Source organism: Balaenoptera musculus, chromosome 17, assembly GCF_009873245.2.
Source record: "Balaenoptera musculus isolate JJ_BM4_2016_0621 chromosome 17, mBalMus1.pri.v3, whole genome shotgun sequence".
Lineage (NCBI taxonomy): Eukaryota > Metazoa > Chordata > Mammalia > Artiodactyla > Balaenopteridae > Balaenoptera > Balaenoptera musculus.
This window is the reverse complement of record NC_045801.1, coordinates 66,716,692-66,736,356: the sequence shown is the minus strand read 5'-3', so window position 1 is coordinate 66,736,356 and position 19,665 is coordinate 66,716,692. Positions and strand designations below refer to the sequence as shown.

The window sequence follows — 19,665 nt, the reverse complement described above, 5'->3', positions numbered from 1 at the left end:
GAGTTCAGCCTGATAATACTAGCCATTTCATTAACAGTTATTTCCAAGCTTTACTAATTTAAGAATGTAAATTATATATGGAGAACTTTATTTTAACGGAAGTGTAGGCTTAATTCTTTGTCAGTATTGCAGTCTATTAAATGTATGTAAAGTGGGGGGTAATTTTATTTTGCTTTATTTGCAACATGCTTCAGGGATACTACTGTATATAGATCTCATGGTTATAGAAGGGAAATGAAAGTGATTAATCCTTTTTGAAAGATGGAAACTGATGTTTGGTGTGTTATTTTCATTCTTAACCAAAGGGAAAGAAATATTTAGTTGCCTAAGAGTTAAATTATCCAATGGTGAAAGTTTGAGCAAAGGAGCATTTTTTTTTTTTCTCTAAATAACCTGAATAACCTATGGCCACACATGACATAAATCACTGATTGATTGCATTTAGAAAATCCAAAAATAAACTACCCACGTGGAATAACAATACTGCTAAAGTTTATAAAGCACTTACTCTGTTAGCAGATAAAATAATATGTTGATACAGGGCTAGAGACTGTTTTCCATATGATACATGTCACTATTTCCCACCACTCCTGGTCCCTGGACATTTACATACTTATGGGGAAAGTGTTTTAGAAAAAGGATGAATGTCATTTCTTCTAAAAGCAATCCAAAGAACTCGCTCTTGGGAATATGAAACAGTTTGCACTGTGCTCATACAGAGTTTAATACTCCTGTAGAAAAAATTTTGAATAAGTTGGCAAAGAGGAACATGTCAACTCGTTTTTAAAAATGTTCACGATTTTAGCTCCTTGACCCCATCAGAAATAATTATAAGTAGTCTGATGGGCTGAACTTTGGACATACATAGTACTACCTGCTGGTATTGATGAAGCAAACAGGTGCATTATATTACTAACTGTATTCAAGGGAAAACCAAAGTAAAACATTCAAGTGGTCTATTAATAGCAATATTTATACTATCTCTATGATTCTGATTCCAACATCTCAACATTTTAAAGTTTTTCCCAAACTACATATTTTGCTGAGCTCATGTTTCATTTGTATTTTATATAATTTGCAATAAACAAAGAATGGTTGCAATAAACAAAGAATAGCTTACCTGTTCAGTAGTAAAGCCATTAAGACCAGAAACCAATCAGAAGTATTACTTAATATTCTGAACTATTATGGGAAAAAGTAACAGCATTGACTTCTTAGTCATATCTTTTCTTACGAAAACAGATTTTAGAATATGGGCCAAAAAGCTAAATAATCAAAATACTTTTTCAATTAAAAACATTTTTTTCATGATCACTTTAAACTTTTTTCTGTTTTAAACAAAGAACTTTTGCCATTCGATTTTACCTTATAAAACCAAAAAGATCATTTTTCATATTTCTTCTTTAAACACCAGAGACTCCATGTTCTATTTTTGAAAAACTGCAGGAATGTGATATCCTGCTCTGTTGCATGAAAATTTTTAAAATTTTACTTCTGCTGTTCTTTATGCTGTTATGGAATTTTAAAGCTAAAATTTTTCATGTTTCTGCTGCTTCTGTAGTATAGCCCTACAAGACCAAATCCAATACTTGATAAATTTGGGGAAAAAAAAGTTAAATCCTAAAAATAAACACTGATTTATACCTAAATTGTATATTCCAAGATGGAATATCTTTAACGTTTGCTGACTTTTCCTACAATAGTTCATTTAGTTCCTCTCACATTCTACTGACAGTCTAAAGGAATCTAGATCTAGAAATTTACTAATTGTAAAGTCCTAGAGATGATCTAATCCAGCACCGTCACCCACTTCATTCTATTCCAAGAGGGGAACTGACATGCCCTAGATTAACCGGGATAAAAAGCTGTGATTCCTGACCCCTGGAGCAAGGACTTTTCATTGCAAAGCCCATCTGTCATTTGGTAGGAATTTAAATTTTAATCCGATTAACAGACTATTTTCAAGAGCTGCTGATGCTCAAAGAGTTTTTAATGAATCTCATTAAAAATTTTTTTATTATTTCAATTTTTTACATAAACTTTTTTATGTTAGAACAGTTTTAGATTTACAGAATTATTGTGAAGGTAATACAGAGCGTTCCTATATACCTCCCCTGCAGTTTCAACTATTATTATTGCTTTATATTTGTATGGTACATTTGTCACAATTAATGAATATTAATACATTACTAGTAACTAAATCCATGCTTCATTCAAGTTTGTTGTCCCAAGATGCCACCTAAAATGTCACATTACATTTCTTTTTTTTAAATTAATTTTTTATTGGAGTTTAGTTGCTTTACAATGTCACATTACGTTTCATACTTACATCTCCTTAGGCTATTCTGGGTTGTGACCATTCCTCGGACTTTCCGTGTGTTTGCTGACTATATGTATTTCCTTGTGTTTGAAGAGTACTGGTCACATATTTTGTTGATTGTCCCTCAGTTGAGGTTTGTGTGATATTTTTCTCATGGTTAGACTTGGATAATGTGTTTTGAGGAGGAATACCATAGAGATAAAATTCCATTTTTATCCCATCCTATCAAGGCTACATACTATCAATAGGAATTATTGCTGTTGATGTTGACCTTAATCACCTGGTTTCAGGTAGTATTTGTCAGTTTTCTCCACTGTAAATTTACTCTTTTTGCTTTCTCTTTCCATATTGTACTCTTTGGAAGAAAGTCACTATACACAGCCCACACCAAAGATGTGGGAAGTTATGTTCTGCTTCCTTAAATATCTACATAAATTATTTGAAATCCTTCTGCATGGCATATTTGTCTATTCTCACCCACTTGTTGATTTAGTCAATCATTTATTTTCATCAGAATGGATTGATAGACATTTGTTTTGTATGTTGGGTAGTAACCCAATGCTACTTTATTTCGTTGCTTAAATTGTTCTAGCTTTGGCCACAGAGAGATTTTTCAGTTGGCTCCTTTATCCCTTTGATATACCCCCATCATTTTGTGTGTGTGTGTGTGTGTGTGTGTGTGTGTATGTATGTGTATGTGTGTTAGTGCTTTTTTTGCTTTCTGGCACAAGATGCTCCAGGCTTATCTTATATATTTCTTGCCTTGGTCTAAGAGTCAGTCCTTTGTCCAAGAGTCCTGATTCTTTCATTGAAAAGGGTATTAGCAACCAGGATCTGGGTGGTGGTTGTTTTCATTGCTACTGGGGTGTCATTGTGTCTAAATCCTCTAAGCTGCCATAGCAGCAAGATAGATGTGTGATTAGGAACCATTTATATATATATATATACATATTTATATGTGTAGCCATCTGTATGTATAGTAAGCTAAACATGAGTTCACACTGATGTCCCCAACTCTAATATCAATACATTATACATGGAGCAGTCTATCCTTGCTTATCTGTAAACTCCTGCTCCAAGAGTGAAAAACTTGGCTTCCAACATCTGCCATCCATTTACTTTGTTCAATTCCAGAATATATATATATATATATATATATATATATATATATATATATATATACACACACACATATATATTCAGAATTTTTAACCTATAAGCCCGTAACTTTATCCACTATAATGCAGTGCTTATGTACATTTGCTTTTGCTTCTGATCTTACAGACTCCACGCATTTTCAGAGTTACTTAGGTCAGCACCTTATTCCCCCACCCACTTCAGTGAGGTTCTTTTACATCTGTAATTCATTTAGATTCTTTTTTTTAGTATTTTGCCTTCCATCCTGGGATATCCCACCTTCCTAATCGATTTTTTCATTTGCATACATTAAGGTTTACCCTGTGGCGTGAAGTTCTACAGGTTTTGACAAGTGCTTAATGTCTTGTATTTACCATTATTACATCACACAGAATACATCACTTCCCTAAAAGATCCCCTGTGCTTCACCTATTCAACTCCTTAACCCCCTTTGTAACTCCTGGAAAACTGTACCTTTTTGAAACTCTAGATTGGGACTAAACATCTCCAGAGGTAACCATCACAGTCAAGGGACAGCTGATATGTTGTTTCTCTTATACAGGGCTTATTTGAAACAGAGTGGACATTTAATGTTTGGTGTATCATGTTTCTTAGAGATTGGGATTGTGGGCCTTTATTTTTATCTTGTTAGTATTTGTCTGAACAAAATAAAGCAAAATATCTCAAGTTGGAGGAAAAGATCTTTCTTTCAAAGAGGGGGAAGATGATGAATGAATTGAGAGGTCAAAAGAGTAAATGGACAGGTAATATTGATTTTATGTTTTTAATTTTCAAAGTTATGTTTGAAAAGATTTTATTGAATGATGACTCAATAAATTTAAAATTGTTACTTATATTTTATTGTCAAAGGGACCCATCCTTCCTTCCTCCTTCCTTTCTACCCTTCATCCTCTCCTTTTTTTCTCTTTCTTACTTCCTCATACACAAATGTTTACTGTGTACCTGTCAGTGAGTACCTATTTTTCCCCAGACATTATAATGGATACTGGAAATTAATAGGTAAAAAAAGTTATCCATGGCATCAAGGACTTTCCACATTATTTTTGAGGCCAGAGATATGAAAGGACAATTACTATATAGTATTTGTTATATTGATACAATAGGCACACAAAGGAGTAAATCTGTCTTGGAGCATCAGGGAAGGCAACAGAGATGATACCTGAGCCTTGGGAAGAGTGTTAATGTCTGAGACAGATAAATATACTGCATTCTAGGCAGGAAGTATAACCTATGGAAACATCTAGGTAGATTAGAGAGAGTGACAAAATTAAGGTGCTACCAGTTAATTAAGCTGGAATGGAAGTGTCAGTCGAGGTGGGATGGAGATGGAAGTGGTGGTAGATCAGAGGCTAGACAAGTATGGCTCATGGAGGGCCTTGAGTTGAGATTTTATGCTGGAAAGAATGAGGAGACTACTCAAGGGTTTATGAACAAGGTAATGAATACATCATGTGACATTTTAAACAGCTCTACTTGGCAAGAAACTGGTGGAGAGAATTAGGGAGGGTATGAATCTTAATCCTAGAAAACTTCGTAGACTACAGTCAGGATGGGAGATGATAAGAGTCTGCTTTAGGGCAATGACAGAGGCATGGAACAGCAAGGAAGTATTTGAGAAATATATTAATAAAAATAGGAAGTAATATGAGGAAGGAGGCAATGAAGTAATACTGAAGGGTAAAGTTGAGAATATTCTCTAAATCCTACTAATCTTTAATCTCATTTAAGGGAATTGGAACCTTGATGGCAAACAGGCACATTTTGTGCAATTTTATATTGAATATTTCATTATTATATTTCCAAGAATGAGTGCTAAGAATTCCATAAAAATATTAATTCAGGAAGGAACATAGTCTAGATATTTCTTCTTATTAAGACATTAAATCTTATTTAAAGGAGAATATAAAATGAGTTCAGAGTTTGTGGCATATCCATGAAATGAAAATGAATTTAAGCTTAAAATTCTTCTCTGTTGTGAGGAAATTCTTGTTATGGTTTTTTGACATGTAATTCATAGAGACTGAAGTGTTCACCCATATTGGTATTCACAGTATCATTCTAGAGTTTAATCCAAATAAACTTTTTCTTTGGCAGGATGACTCTTTAAAGCAATTGCAGGTGGTTCATCAACCATGGATCCTGCCAAGTGACACAGAAAGTGAAGGAGTGGAAACAGAACAAGAGAAACGTGAGTAGACACTGCTGTTTATTGACAAATTGCTTTCAGCCAAAGGACATCCATGATGATGGTATATGCCTTTCCCAATATCAAACGACGTCTGCAAAAAATTCAGACTTGTTTAGGGAGAACATGTAAAGATAAGCTATACTTTCGGTCTAAAAATCTTGATTCACTGATGTCTTAATTGTGGTGCAGAGGCCCATAAACTTAACTTTCTGAAAAGCAGTGTAGTACGTTAAAAGAAGGAATTATTATTTCTGAACACCAACATAAAATATCCATTTGGAATGTGAATCGTCTACTAATGCTGTAGATTTATATCATATAAATCTATATTTATATCATATATCATATCATATATAAAGTGATAACTTGTGATTATTAAAAAGTTTCAAAGTATGTTAGGATTGGCTCGTTATTATATTTGAAATTATCATTATTGGTTATATGGATAAATTTATGTATGTAGAACTGTTCTAAGTTCACAAAACAAATTAATTTTATAATAGTAGTTAAGACAAAGAGAATATACAGCTCCTGATTTAAGTCATTGGATTATAATCATAACAAGAATGAATTACTATAATTTGGCATGACTCAGTGCATGCTCTCCAGGGGTTATTGACATTGTCAGACAGATGGGTTCAGCATGAAGATGAGAAGTTAGTGTCTGGATTATAGAGGAAAAACATCAATTTTTAAAATAATAAGGTATCAGAATCTTACTTTGTTTTCTTTACCAGTGGTAGCCTGCAGAGACAAATAAAAATTGTAAGTAGTAATGTAGCCCTCATGATAATTGGAGTGAAGCAGTTAATTAACTATTCCCCTGAGCTGTAGTCATCAGAGATACCTGATATATTACACAGGTAGCATCATGATTCTGTACCCAGGGAGATCCAGGAAATTACTTTTCCAGGTTAAAAGGCATTTATAAAGATCCTTATCCCACTTCCATAACTGCAGGCTTATGTGGCCAGAGGGAGCACAGCCAGGAGAGGGACCTAAGAGGCAGGTGCTCAGGTGAGAGGAGGAGACAGACCCAGTGTCACTCAGCTGACACATTCGAAATGCAGTGAATAACATAGTGACATTGTACAGATTCCAATGGAGGGAAACACCTTCTATAGAAAACAACTGATGAAGACTCAGAAAGTAGACTGTACTTCAAGCATGTACTATAGAGTAGTTTGGAAGATCTTTAATGCAAGGGATCCTAAGTAAAATAGTCTAGGAAAGGAGCAGCACAGGGTACAAAGAAGAGCATCCCCCAAATCTGAAAGAATTACGAATGGCCCGGAACTTTTATGAAAACAAACGCAAGCACATTTATACCTCCTACTCCCCACACATTTAAACATACATAAGCTCTCATTCTAGAGTTTGGATTTAATAATTTTCATCAAATTCTTTTGCGGTCTTCATAAATTTTGCATTAAATAAATCCTTCAAGCGAATGTGTGTGTATATGTGTGTGCATGCGTGCACACGTGTGTATTGTATAAAGACACTATATATAATTGGGCTAGCTGTACTCTCTCAGATTCAACATCCAGGTGCCCAAAGTGGGCATGACCAGGTAAACAACACCCTTACAGGATGCACAGTGTATTAATTCTATGAATGTGCTATAACTTTTAATGAACTAAAAACTAAAATCAAGAAAATAATCAATCAGAAGTATATTTAATCCAAGTCCAAATTCAGACTTACTTATTTTCCCTGAAATCCATATGTCTCCATCAGTATTAAGTCTGGAAAACAGCTTACTAATGCAAAGGAGATTAAAAACCCCCAGAACTTTCTTCAACCCTTGTCCTCTAATCATATTGCCTTTCTGCCATATACTTTCACAAGATTTTGATGATAAGTTGTAATCATCTTACAACTTATTCCTTGAGGGAAGGAATCTGTTTTCTTCATCTTATTTAGCTACATAATAAGACCTCAATAAATATCTGAAAATTTAATAAATGAATGAATGTATAGGTTTCTTGGGTACTTTCTAACTTGTTTGTCAGGACAGTTATAAATATGAAACAAATAAAATGAATAATAATTGTGACTGAATAATTGTCATGAAAATTATTTATAGTTTTATTAAAATTTTAATATTGGATTTATAGGTTAGCCATAGATTTTGCCATATAGTCTATCAGTCACTCTGAAGAAGGTCATTCTTAAACTCTCCTAACCATAGACCTAGAACCAAAAATATTTGATTTCAGTAATGTCATACTTGGAGGTGACCCTTGACAATGGTAAATTGTTTGAAATAAAATCAGAGTTTAAAAATAATTAGGTGGTAATAGGAGCCATCAGGAAATGGAATGCTAGCTAGCAGTGCAGCCAAACTCATAGTACAGAGATACAAATACTTTTCCAGAGCGGCATCCAACATTCAAGTACTAGAACGAGTGTAAGGTGGAGCCACTGAGGTTCTGATACTTGTGTTCAATGTATGAGTTTTGTGGAACAGCTGGCAAGATATGTATAGATCTTCTACCTCTTTATTTTCTCAGTGAAAGAAAATAAATGACATAAGTCTATGTGAACCCAGCATCTGATTTATAGTCTAGAGGCTCATATATTAGAAATTTATGAGTGAGGAAAAGGACAAGATTCATCATTCCAATGGTAACACCTGTTTCTTGACTCAGCTTTCTATAAATTATACGTAGGTAATTTTATGGAATTTTCAGATTTCTCCTGAGACAAAATTATCATGGTGGAAAGTTTCCAAATAACGTTGGGATCTTTGTAGTGGTGCATATTTCTTATTGCTTCATTTTAAAATAAGACTTAGTACAAGTAAGTTTTATAAAAGCACCATTTAGGAAAAGATGTCTTGAATAATTCAACGGGAAGCTTTAAACACTTTTATTGTAAACGAGATAAACAGAACCCTTAAGTAGACTTTTTATCTACTCTGATTTTAGTATAAAAGTCTACATCACATGTTTAAAAAACTCATGTCAGGAGTGTGTTTGTTTTTAATCTCTCAGATTACTATCTGAAGTCACTAAATAACTCAAATTACAGATATTTGAATCTACTGGGGTACTTCATATTCATGGACTCCATTTCAAACCTAGTGAATCAGAATCTCTGTGCATGGGACTCTAAATTCTGCATTTCTAATAAACTCCTCAGTTGATCTTTGCTTATTCTAAAGATTGAGAAATATTGGAATGAAAAGTCCAATGCATCAGAGGGTTGTGTTTTCAGAATTGTCTCTATAGTGTTGTTAAACTTTGGACTTTGTTTCTCTAAGCTGCTTTTCCACCTGTAAGTTAAGTTTGGATGTAAAATGTAAGGATGGAGCAGAAGAAAGGCTGAAATTTGAGGGAATAAACATGGAGTAAAATTGAGGGTCAGGTCCCTTAGTCTGTGGGTTCAACATCTCCAAAGGCACAAAGTCATTAAACAGCTACAGTCTAGCCAGCCAGCACCCTCTAACTACATTTTGGATTTTTAAACATGAATAAGTGAACCAAAAACAAGCAAACAAATGAAAAACCAAACAAACAAAACAGCAGAGATGCCCGAAATAAAGAAATAAGAGCCAGAGTAAGTGGGAGCTAATGCTGTGGTGATTCATTGAGACCTAAGATTTGGATGTAGGTCTTAGGCCGTGGGGTCTGAGGTCTTACTGTACATAAAATCTGCTGATTTGGCCCTGGGTCTGCTTAAGGCAGGGGAGCTTGTATGATGATGTTGTATAAAGCCTGTTACCTGGAAAAGCTGCCTCAGGTATGAAAAGGGAAACAAAATACCTGTACTTTCCAGCTGTGGAAAACAACAAGGAAGTTTACTATCTGTTCTAAGGTTTGGATGAAAAATATAAATGTATTCATCAGAAATCAAATTCTCAGGTTTGTACTTTGATGGTTGGGTCCCAACTTAAACTATCTATATTATTAGGAACCCAAAATTATAATAAAAATTGGGCAGCCTCATTAAATATATTTGAATTAACAGAAGTTAATATTAAAGGTGAAATTTGGCAACTTTGCTTGAACACTTAGTACTAATTTTGATAGTAATATCATGTCATTTAATAGGGGGTTATATTTAAATGTCCTTTCCTTCTGTATATATTTTTGTGTTAATGCTAATTTAAAATTTTCAACATTCATATTTATCTCTTACAAAAGCATGACACAAGATCTACATTAATTTTTTATTCTGTTATGTCAGAGGATTTAAAAACAATAAACATTTTAGTTTATAATAATTTAGAATTCCAGAAAAGTTGCAAAGATAATACAGAGAATTTCCATATTCCCTTCACACAGTTTCCCTTATGGTTAACATGTCACATTACATTGGTAAATTTACAAAACTAATAAACCAATACTACTATTAACTGACCCTCAGACTTTATTTACTCATGTTTCCTTAATCCCTGCTAGTCTGTAACTGTCTCTCAGTCTTTCCTTATTCTCCATGATCTTGAACCTTTTGAGGAATTGTATTCCTCAGGAGTTTTGTAGAATGTCCCTCAATTGGGATTTGTCTAATAGTTTTCTCATGATTAGACTGTGGTTATGTATTTTGGGGAAAAAGACCAAGAAGGTGAAACGCCCTCATCATTTAATATTGGAGAATATGTGCTATTAATGTAATGTTACCCTACACCACCAGGCTAAGGTAGAGTTTTCTGGCTTCTCCATTGTAAAGTTACTTTTAACCCATCTTTTTATACAGTTCTTTGGAAGCAAGTCACTAATTCTTGCCTGCATTCAAGGAATATGTCATCCAGATGACTTCTGGCCTCTATAGTTTCTGTTAAGATGTTAGCTGCTACCATTATTGAAGACCCTTTGTATATGATATGTTGTTTTCTCTCTGCTTTAAAGATTCTTTCTTGGTCTTTGTCTTTGATAAAGTGACATGTAGGTGTGGATTTCATTGAGTCTATCCCACTGGAGTTTTTTGAGCTTCTTGGATATGTAGATTAATGTTTTCATAAAATGTGTGAAGTTTTCAGCCATTATTTCCTCAAATATTCTTTCTGCCCCTTTTTTTCTTACCTGTCCTTTGGGGGCTCCAATTACATGTATTTAGTATGCTTGCTGGTGTCCCACAGGGCCTCTGAGGAACTGTTCATTTTTCTTTTCTGTGTGTGTGTGTGTGTGTGTGTGTCCCTCAGGCTGGATTTGGATTGACCTGTCTTAATCTCTTTGATTTTTTCTTATGCTAGCTCAAATCTGTTGATGAGCCCCTCTAGGGAATTTTTCATTTTAATTCCAGAATTTCTGTTTTCTTCCTTTTATAATTTGTATCTCTTTGTCATAGTCTCCATTTGGTGGGAGCTTATTCTTATACTTTAATCTATTTTACATGATTTCCTTTAGTTCTTTGACTATATTTCTAGTAGTTGACTAAAAGTCTTTGTCTAGAAATTCCATCATCTGGGCTTCCTCAGGGAGAACTTCTTTTGACTGCCTTTTTCCCCCCATTTATGGGCCATACTTTCATATTTATTGTGATATCATGATTTATAAATCATGTCATTTTGTTGTTGTTGTTGAAAACTGTACATTTAATATAATATAATGTGGCCACTCTGGAGATTGGACCATCCCCACCCTCCAGGGTTTGTTGTTGCTGCTGTTTTTTCTTATTGTTATTGCTACTTTTTGTTTACTAACTTTCCTAAACTAATTCTGTAAAGTCTATATAATTTGTTGTACACAGATACTGAAGTCTTTGCTCAGTAGCTTAGTTGTTAGCTAATGGCTGGACAAAGTATTGAGGCATGCCATGAACAGTCTAGAAGTTTACAACTCTGCTTACACAGAGCTTCTAAGTCAATCAGAGGTGAGAGGTAGATCCGTATCGGGTCTTTCCTGAGCAGATGCATAGCACTGCACATCTGTGTGGCATTTCTAAATCTACACGCCTATGTCAGAGCTTTTGAAAGCCTCCTATGGACGTATCACTTACTGTATTTAAAAAAAATTTTTTTTTGGTAAGCCTTTTGTTTGCCTCAGGAAGCTGCTGTATAAAACTATAGCCCCTGATTGTTTTTGACAAATGTTATATGGACAGGGTATCTCACTGAGTGAGCTCTAATTCAGGTCAAACAAACAAACAAACAAAAAACATTCAAGTGAGGCATTTCCAGGCAACTTGCATATAGGTCAAATAGTGACAGCTCTCTAGGTATTTGGGGAAACTCTAAACCTGTTCTGCCCCCTCTAGTGGACCATAGGCTGTTTGTTTCATAGCTACCATCATTGTGAGGATGCTGATTTTCAAGGCTCCCACAGAGCAGGTAATACTGGGTAAAATAAAACCCTACGTAGTCATTGTTTCTATTGAGATTCAACTGCTTTTCTTTAATAGATATTCTATGGATTGTTGCAAGCCTTCGATAAATTTCCAGAGTTCTGAAAAAGTTGATTTTAGTGATTCTTGCTCATGTTGTGTTCTCATTGCATTTATAGAGGAGCACATTTTTTGAGATCTCTATACCTGCATTCCAGAAGTGCTTCTCCTCCCCTATTTTTCTTGATTTTATCAGCCTAGTTTTCTCTTTGAGGAATGGGAGTATGCTATCTTCATAATAGGTTATAAAATTGGACAATATCTGCTTCTTAAAGTCCTGTCTCATGAGAAGCTATTAAAAACAAATTTGTGGTAAAATAAGTTTTGAGAAATTCTACATATCATTGTATTTGAGAGGCTCTCAATTTTAAGACATACCATTGACATCCCTTTTCAAGAGGAGCAAGGCAGCTCTATAATTTTAAGTGAACAGATCAAATGTAATCAGCATCCTGGCTTCAAATGGGGGAAAATATTGTTCATTGTTGACTTGAAAAAATACTATAGAGTCTCTTCTAAAATATTTACATAGTAAAGTCACTGGATAGCCCGACAGCAACAAGATCTGCTTGATTGTGTTTATCCCAGGGTTTTTTTTCATATTTACTTAAGTCCTTTTTGCAGAATGCCTATTAATGCCTATTTTCTAGAATGCCTATAATTTGCAGAATGCCTATTAACTGCTGGAAGAACAAGTATTCTGGGATTTTAGGAAGTGCTAAACTAATCTAATCCTCTCAACCTCAACTCTTTCAATTTAGTGAAGAAGAAATTGATGCTCTAAGAGATTGTGGGCTTGCCATGTCCCCCAGTTAATAGCAGAGGCGGGAGTAGAACCAAGAGCTCTTCTTTGGATCCAGCGATGTTTACCTCCATTGCCTCATCTTTCACTAATACCTCCCTTCATTCCCCTTTCCAGGGGGTGACACAGTTTATGCTGCGACTCTTGAGAACCAAAGTGCTTAGAGCAGTAAGTAAGGCTGTGGGATTCTGCTGTCCACCTAGGATTTGGCCAGGCTTTTCACCTTGAAGAAAAACCTTTGTTCTCCTTAACCAAACATCAGGTCATTTCTTTCCAAGCAGTCTCCCAAGATTTGTATGTGCACAGTGCTTGAGGCAGTGGTGTGAGGGTACCACAGCTGGTTATTTGCCAGTCCCAAGATAAGGACTAACACCCTATCAAGTGAAGGGTAGAAGAGGTGGGTAGAGGAGCAGCAGACTGTAGATAACAGAAAGACCAAAGTGAGTTAATAGACAATTATGTTAAAGTGTCAGGCTACATTATACTTGGAATTCCCAAGATTTTAATGGTATTAGGTTGTGGCATCAGAAATACAGACTAGAATGAAACATTTTTAGATTATTGCATTTTGTTTTCATAGAGTGAGAAAATATTAATATTATATTAATACTTATATTAATATAAACATAGTGCCAGATACATAGTATATGCTTGGTAAATATTAGTTAATTCTAAATTTTTACTTTTAGGCTAAGCATATATCGTATGAAATGGTTGCTATCTATTTTAAAAAATTAATGACAATATTAATGTATCTTCTGTCCCACAATGACTTTTGTCTCTCACTTACTGTTAGGTTTCTATCTACCATTACTGATGTTATTATTAATGAGGTTGTTCTTACTCCTGAATGGAATTTCTTCCTAGCACTTGCTAGGTTCTCACTTCAATTTACTAATGGACTCATTTTTTTATTGTGAACACACACTTAATATTCACTTAATATTCTCAGTGGGAGTCTAATTTCCTCTTTTTAGATTCTATGATGGAGTGGGAAAAAAACTAGGAGTCAGGAGATGCATTTAAGGTCCTATTTCTTCCCTGTGGTCCCCAGGCTAATAAATTGCAGAGAAAGGGCTGACACTCAGGTGCATCTATAATTGTTCAATTCTCAGATTTTAACTCTCAGAGATACATTAACTACATGGGAATAAAGGAGAATGCTCTCCTCCAAGGTTCTCTGCCAAATACTTTTTGCCTTTTACTTACTAACCAGGAATGATTTATCTTTTCACTTGTGAAGCTACAGCTCGTTTTTCTGTTTTTCTTAATTATTCTATGTCTTTTACATTCAACTTGTTGCCTTTAATATGCCTTGACATTGCAGAAGAGAGAAGGATTTTATAACCCTAATTTGGGGCAAAAAGAGTGACCACTCCCTTGGGTGGGCTCATGGGTGGTATGACTGTCTTATGCAGTGCTCTTACATATTATCGCAGGCCGTAAGAGGTCATCTCATATCTACTAATTGGGATACCTGCAACCATACGATCTTTGATCTCAACCTACCTTATTATTTCATTCTTCTTTTTCTTGCTACTTCAGACTTGTGCTTACTTTTCTCAAGCTAAATTTTAAAAAACCAATTAATGAACTATTCCTTCCAGAAGATGCTATATTTTCATTGTCTCTGCTAGGCTAAAAGTTTACTAGCATAATCTCTTAGGAGGTGGTGGAATATTTGTTATTAGGATCTGGCAAGAAATCCTAGCCTGAAAATAGACACTGTAGCTTAAGAAACTATTTGTGTAGGCATAATAAAGAGGGTATATGAAGATAGACTAGGAGTTCTAAGCACAGAATTTCAAAAATGTGGCATAATAAATCTTTTTCACTGAGAGAATTAGCATATATTCTAATAGATATATAATTTAATAATAAATTGGGAAAATTGACACATGACCTAACATAAATAAAACTACAAAGTTTATTTGGGGGATATATTTAGAATTATAGCATTCAGTTTCTCCTTAAAGCCTACTATGAGTAATTGACATTTTAAGGCTTATATAGAAACATATGTATCTCTAAAAAAGGAGAGAATGGAAGAGGACTGACATTTATTACATTTTTGCTGTTATGTGCTATGTAGTATCTCCTTTAATTCTTGTGACAACTTGATGTGTAGGTGGTAGTACTGATTTTACAAACTCAGATTTGTTAAAAACCTCTTCCCAAGGATATACAATTAGTAAGTGCAATTTAATTCTAGCTTAATCCAAAGCCATATGTTCTACTCTCAAATGTCATTGCATTTCTAAAAGCTTAAAAAAGGAGGGAGGGGGAGGGAATGTGTGTATAGATAGTATCAAGAAAGGAATTATTTCACTGAGCACTGAAAGAATTTGTATCGTAAAGAAAACACTATAAAACATGAAAATAAGGAAAAGTGACATATAAAGAAACAAGCAGTAATACATTTGGGTAGGAAATCTGCTTTTAATATAAACTTCAATTTGATTTACTTATATTTACACTGTGCTCCAAATTATTATCTATAGGCAAAGTCATCCAGAAAATTAAAGGCGGCATATGTGATAAACATAAAAATTAAAATTTTGACAGAATAAAATAAATAACATTTAGTAATTACATTAAGCATGTTTTCAATCCCATAGTATGCTATTAAAAATAGAACAACTGTTCAAAGCATGCTGCCAGATTTCTTCAAAATGACTTGTTTTGAAATGTTGACTAAATATCCCGAAACTGTATATCAACTTTAGTATAATTAAACATTCTTCAGACGAAAAACATAGCTTTTTTTCTATATTCATAAGCATAAATTATACATGACTCCCCTTCATATTAGGACATAAAGGTTTATCCATTTGTTAACATTTAAAATGATGTTCTGAAAGTTTCTGCTAGTTATATAAGGCTTTATAATTTATAAATTGCTTCCACATATTTAATTCCAAAAATTAAGCTGTTAGGGAAAATTTAGTCTTACTATTCTTATTTTACACTGTAAGTGTTCAACACATTTATTTAATAAATATTTATACATTCAATATTTACTTAATAAATATTTACTAAATGAATTGAATGAATGAATGAATGAATAAATTTAGTTCAAACTGGTTAAGTGACTCGAAGATCACTTGAGCAGCGGCCAAGCCTCAGTCTCCTCTTCTGATTATTCAGAGCCCATAATGTCTCTCAAACATAGACAAATGTGTATAATAAATGATTTATTGATATACACAGCAAAACACGATACATTCAGCGACGCTGCACATGTTCAGTGTGTTGTTCCTCTGTCGTAACGATGGTTCCATCAGAGTTACAATGAACATGGTGCATTCACACAGCATTTACATCAGTCCCTACACATGCATGTGTGATGCACTGCCCCAGGCGATTTGTGTTGCCGTTTTTCACTGAATAAACCCCTCAAGAAGAAAGAAGAGGGTTCTAATCTGTAAACAAAAATAGTATCTTTATTAAGATGTTATTTATCTAGACTTTATGGCTGCTCTGTCGTTGCTTGTTCTTTCCCCACCAAAGCTGCTTCATTTCTTACATTCCCACAATTACGGGGAATAATGGCCTAACCCCTGTACGGGCAGCCCTGCTTCACTAAGGCTGGACACCTAAGTCAGTTGCCGTACAAGAATGTTACACCAAAGTTCAGTTCAGAAACTTGAGATCGTTTACTTCTGTCTCTTATTCCTGTTGTGCTTGGCTACTCTGCCTTGCCCCACTGCCCCTATCAAAATAAAATCTTCTCATGTATTTGTATTCTTAACCACTGTTGACATATTTCCCAGATCTTTCCACTGTGGCCTATGGAATAGGAATTTGATTTGCAAACTGATCATTCTTCAGTGCTATTCAAAGGACACTCTCCACGCCTTTTTTGCCTTATTTGAAATGTTCCTAGAAGACATTGCTTCCCTTTTAGCCTTCACCAGAGAAAGCTGCTCTTTTCAGTTGCCATGTGTCAAGCACCATGAGATAACATTAATATTCTACCTGAAATTCTCCTTCTTTTTAGGCTTATGCCATTTGTCCTGTTGTCCTGTGTCTTTCCTTGTCACTATAATCTCATCAGTCACTGCTGTTTTTTCGTGTGGGGTGCTGACATTTGGTTCATTGGTTTCCTCTCTACCACACTCTTATCATTAGGAAATTTTAACTTTCATTTGGGTTATTTATCCAATGTCCTACCATTAAAATTCCTTGGCCCTCTCAAGTCTAGTGCTCTTCTAAGGAAGTGTAATTTTTTTCTTATCAAATGTGAAATAGCATCCTACTCGAAGATCTTAGAGTACTATAATCTACAATCTACCCAAACCTTCTACCTTTCAGATTCTCTATTTCCCACTAAACCCACACTTCAGTCTTCCTTTGGTACCCAGACACTTTACTACTCCTTTTTCTTCAAGTATGCCAGACCACAGCTGGCTTCATCCTTCAGCCTAAGGTCCGTGCTACATAGAACAGTGATGTTCATCTCTTGGGAACTTGTAAGAAATGCAGTTTCCTTGGCCCCATCCGACATCTACTCAGTCAGAAACTCTAATAGTGGACTCCAGCAATCTGTGCTTTTTGTTTTTGTTTTTGTTTTTCATAAATTTATTTATTTTTTGCTGTGTTGGGTCTTCCTTGCTGCGTACAGGCTTTCTCTAGTTATGGCGAGCAGGCGCTACTCTTTGTTGCGGTGCGCGGGCTTCTCATTGCGGTGGCTTCTCTTGTTGCGGAGCACGGGCTCTAGGCACGCGGGCTTCAGTAGTTGTGGCACGCGGGCTCAGTAGTTGCGGCTCGCCGGCTCTAGAGAGCAGGCTCAGTAGTTGTGGCACATGGGCTTAGTTGCTCCGCGGCATGTGGGATCTTCCCGGACCAGGGATCGAACCCGTGTCCCCTGCATTGGCAGGCGGATTCTTAACCACTGTGCCACCAGGGAAGTAACAATCTGTTTTAAAAGCCCTCCAGGTGATTCTGATACACTTAAAATTTAAGGGAACCACTAATATAGAGCATTAATTCAACTTCTCTCTTGCCAGAACCTCTAATATCTTTGGGTGGTAAAGGACATTCAAATGTGAATACATCATTATTTTATTCAAAGCCCCTCTATGTGTAAGATTTCTAAAAATTTACCAAGTTCTCCAACTTTATTCAGCATCTACTTTACATATAAAATCACCACCTTGAATCCAAATGTTTTTGTAGTTCTTATTCATCTAAATTTGAATTTTCTAAAACTGTCAAATACCAAATGCTTAATGATACTTCCAAAGGTGTTTCCCTTTATAACTCTCCTCTGTGGAGGATGCTGAGTGATGCTGACTTGCTCAAAGTCATGTGCATGAGAGGGGTTGAGCCAGAATTTGAACTCAGGTCAATCTGAGTACAAAACCCATGCTTTTATATCTTGCTTCTAAATTTTGTGAAACAGCCGTTGCATTGCCATGCCTCTTTACTCTAGCTGAAGCAGTATTTCCCATTGTAGAATTTTAAAAAGTGAGTTATATAAAAATCTATTATCAAATAACTTTGATAAATATCAGGTAAAATAGTTCTCTTTATTATAAGACTTCTAAGAGCCTTTAATATGCTGGTGTGTATTTTGATCCTCCAAAAGGCCGATGGTATATTGCTGTTGAAAAGTCTTTGATCAAGGAACCATTTGTTTGTGGATCATCTATATTAACAGCTTGCAGGACTAGTGTTCCAAGATCTGCTTTGGAAAACTTGGACTTAATCTATTTCCTTTCTCTTCAAGAAATGTGAAGGTTTATCTCCCTTGATGCCCTTATTTCACTTTCTTTGATCTTCTGTTTTATTTCCCCGCTATTTTTAACTAGAATACTCATGTCCCCTTGTCCTACTAGGCACTGCTCTTCTGCCTCAGGAATGCATTCAGAGGAATTACATTTAGTGTTTAATATTATGCACCAAGCATTAAAAATATAGGGTATACATGTAAATATGCACTACTTCATGCAAATCTCATAATAATTTTGTGACAATTACATTAAATTACAAATGTTATAGCATCACAATATGTGACATGTATATATCCAATCCTGAATATTCTGTGTTATGGTAGCAGTCTGTAGAGCATGACTTTCCTGCCAAACCCCTGCTGGACATAAAAATTTATGACTGTGATTTAGATGGGATCTTCCTACAATCCACGTATAGATTCATAACACTATCTGGAGGGGCATTTTGCCCTAGTGTTTATTTAAGATCAGAAAAAGTTTAAATTGAAAATGACTGAATTATGAAATGAGAACATACACGCTATTAAACAGTTAACTTGTGTGTCATTGCAGTCACTATATACTCTGAGTGTAGTTTCGATATTAATTTCAGTTCATCCTCATTAGGAATTGGTCAAACTGCAAGGGAACTGTGTTTAATGGACTTTTTCTTCCTGGTCCAGCATATAAACCTCTTCTTCTTTCATTGCGCAGGTCCTGCTGATCTTCTTCTCTGTGTACCGTGCTCTTCTTGTCCTGCACTGGTCTACTCTGGTAGGTCTGCTCAGGGCACTTAATGTCAATGTCAGGGAATGACGGGCACCACTTGCAACTACTTGAAGTTCAGATTTTTTTAAAATACGTAGTCCTCGTGACCTATAATGAGAAAAAGATTTTCCTCCAGCTGCTCTGCATGATGTTTTCTCTTTGTTTTTGTGATTTGCATGGATCTCATGCTCCTCATCGAGTCTGTAGTCTCTTGTGCTGAGGAAGTGGGAGGAGGATTTCAAACCCCTTCTTCCTGGCAGGAAAATGACTTTTAGGTATATGTGAGATGAGAACATATACCCCCATTTGTGCAGACCATGGACTCTATGACACCATTAAATATATCTTAGAGATACAGCATCTCAAAACAATTTCACATCCGTGG

The 19,665-nt window shown here is 35.2% G+C and overlaps 1 protein-coding gene across 1 annotated transcript in view; it reads left to right on the top strand.

Annotated features, from left to right (window-relative positions):
• C17H8orf34 (chromosome 17 C8orf34 homolog) overlaps positions 1–19,665 on the top strand; it is a 338,603-nt gene that overhangs the window by 307,981 nt on the left and 10,957 nt on the right. Inside the window, exons 12-13 of the mRNA XM_036830419.1 lie at positions 5,573–5,666; positions 19,227–19,286. Of these exons, the coding sequence (XP_036686314.1) occupies positions 5,573–5,666; positions 19,227–19,286 (154 nt within the window). The remainder of the gene's footprint in view (positions 1–5,572; positions 5,667–19,226; positions 19,287–19,665) is intronic.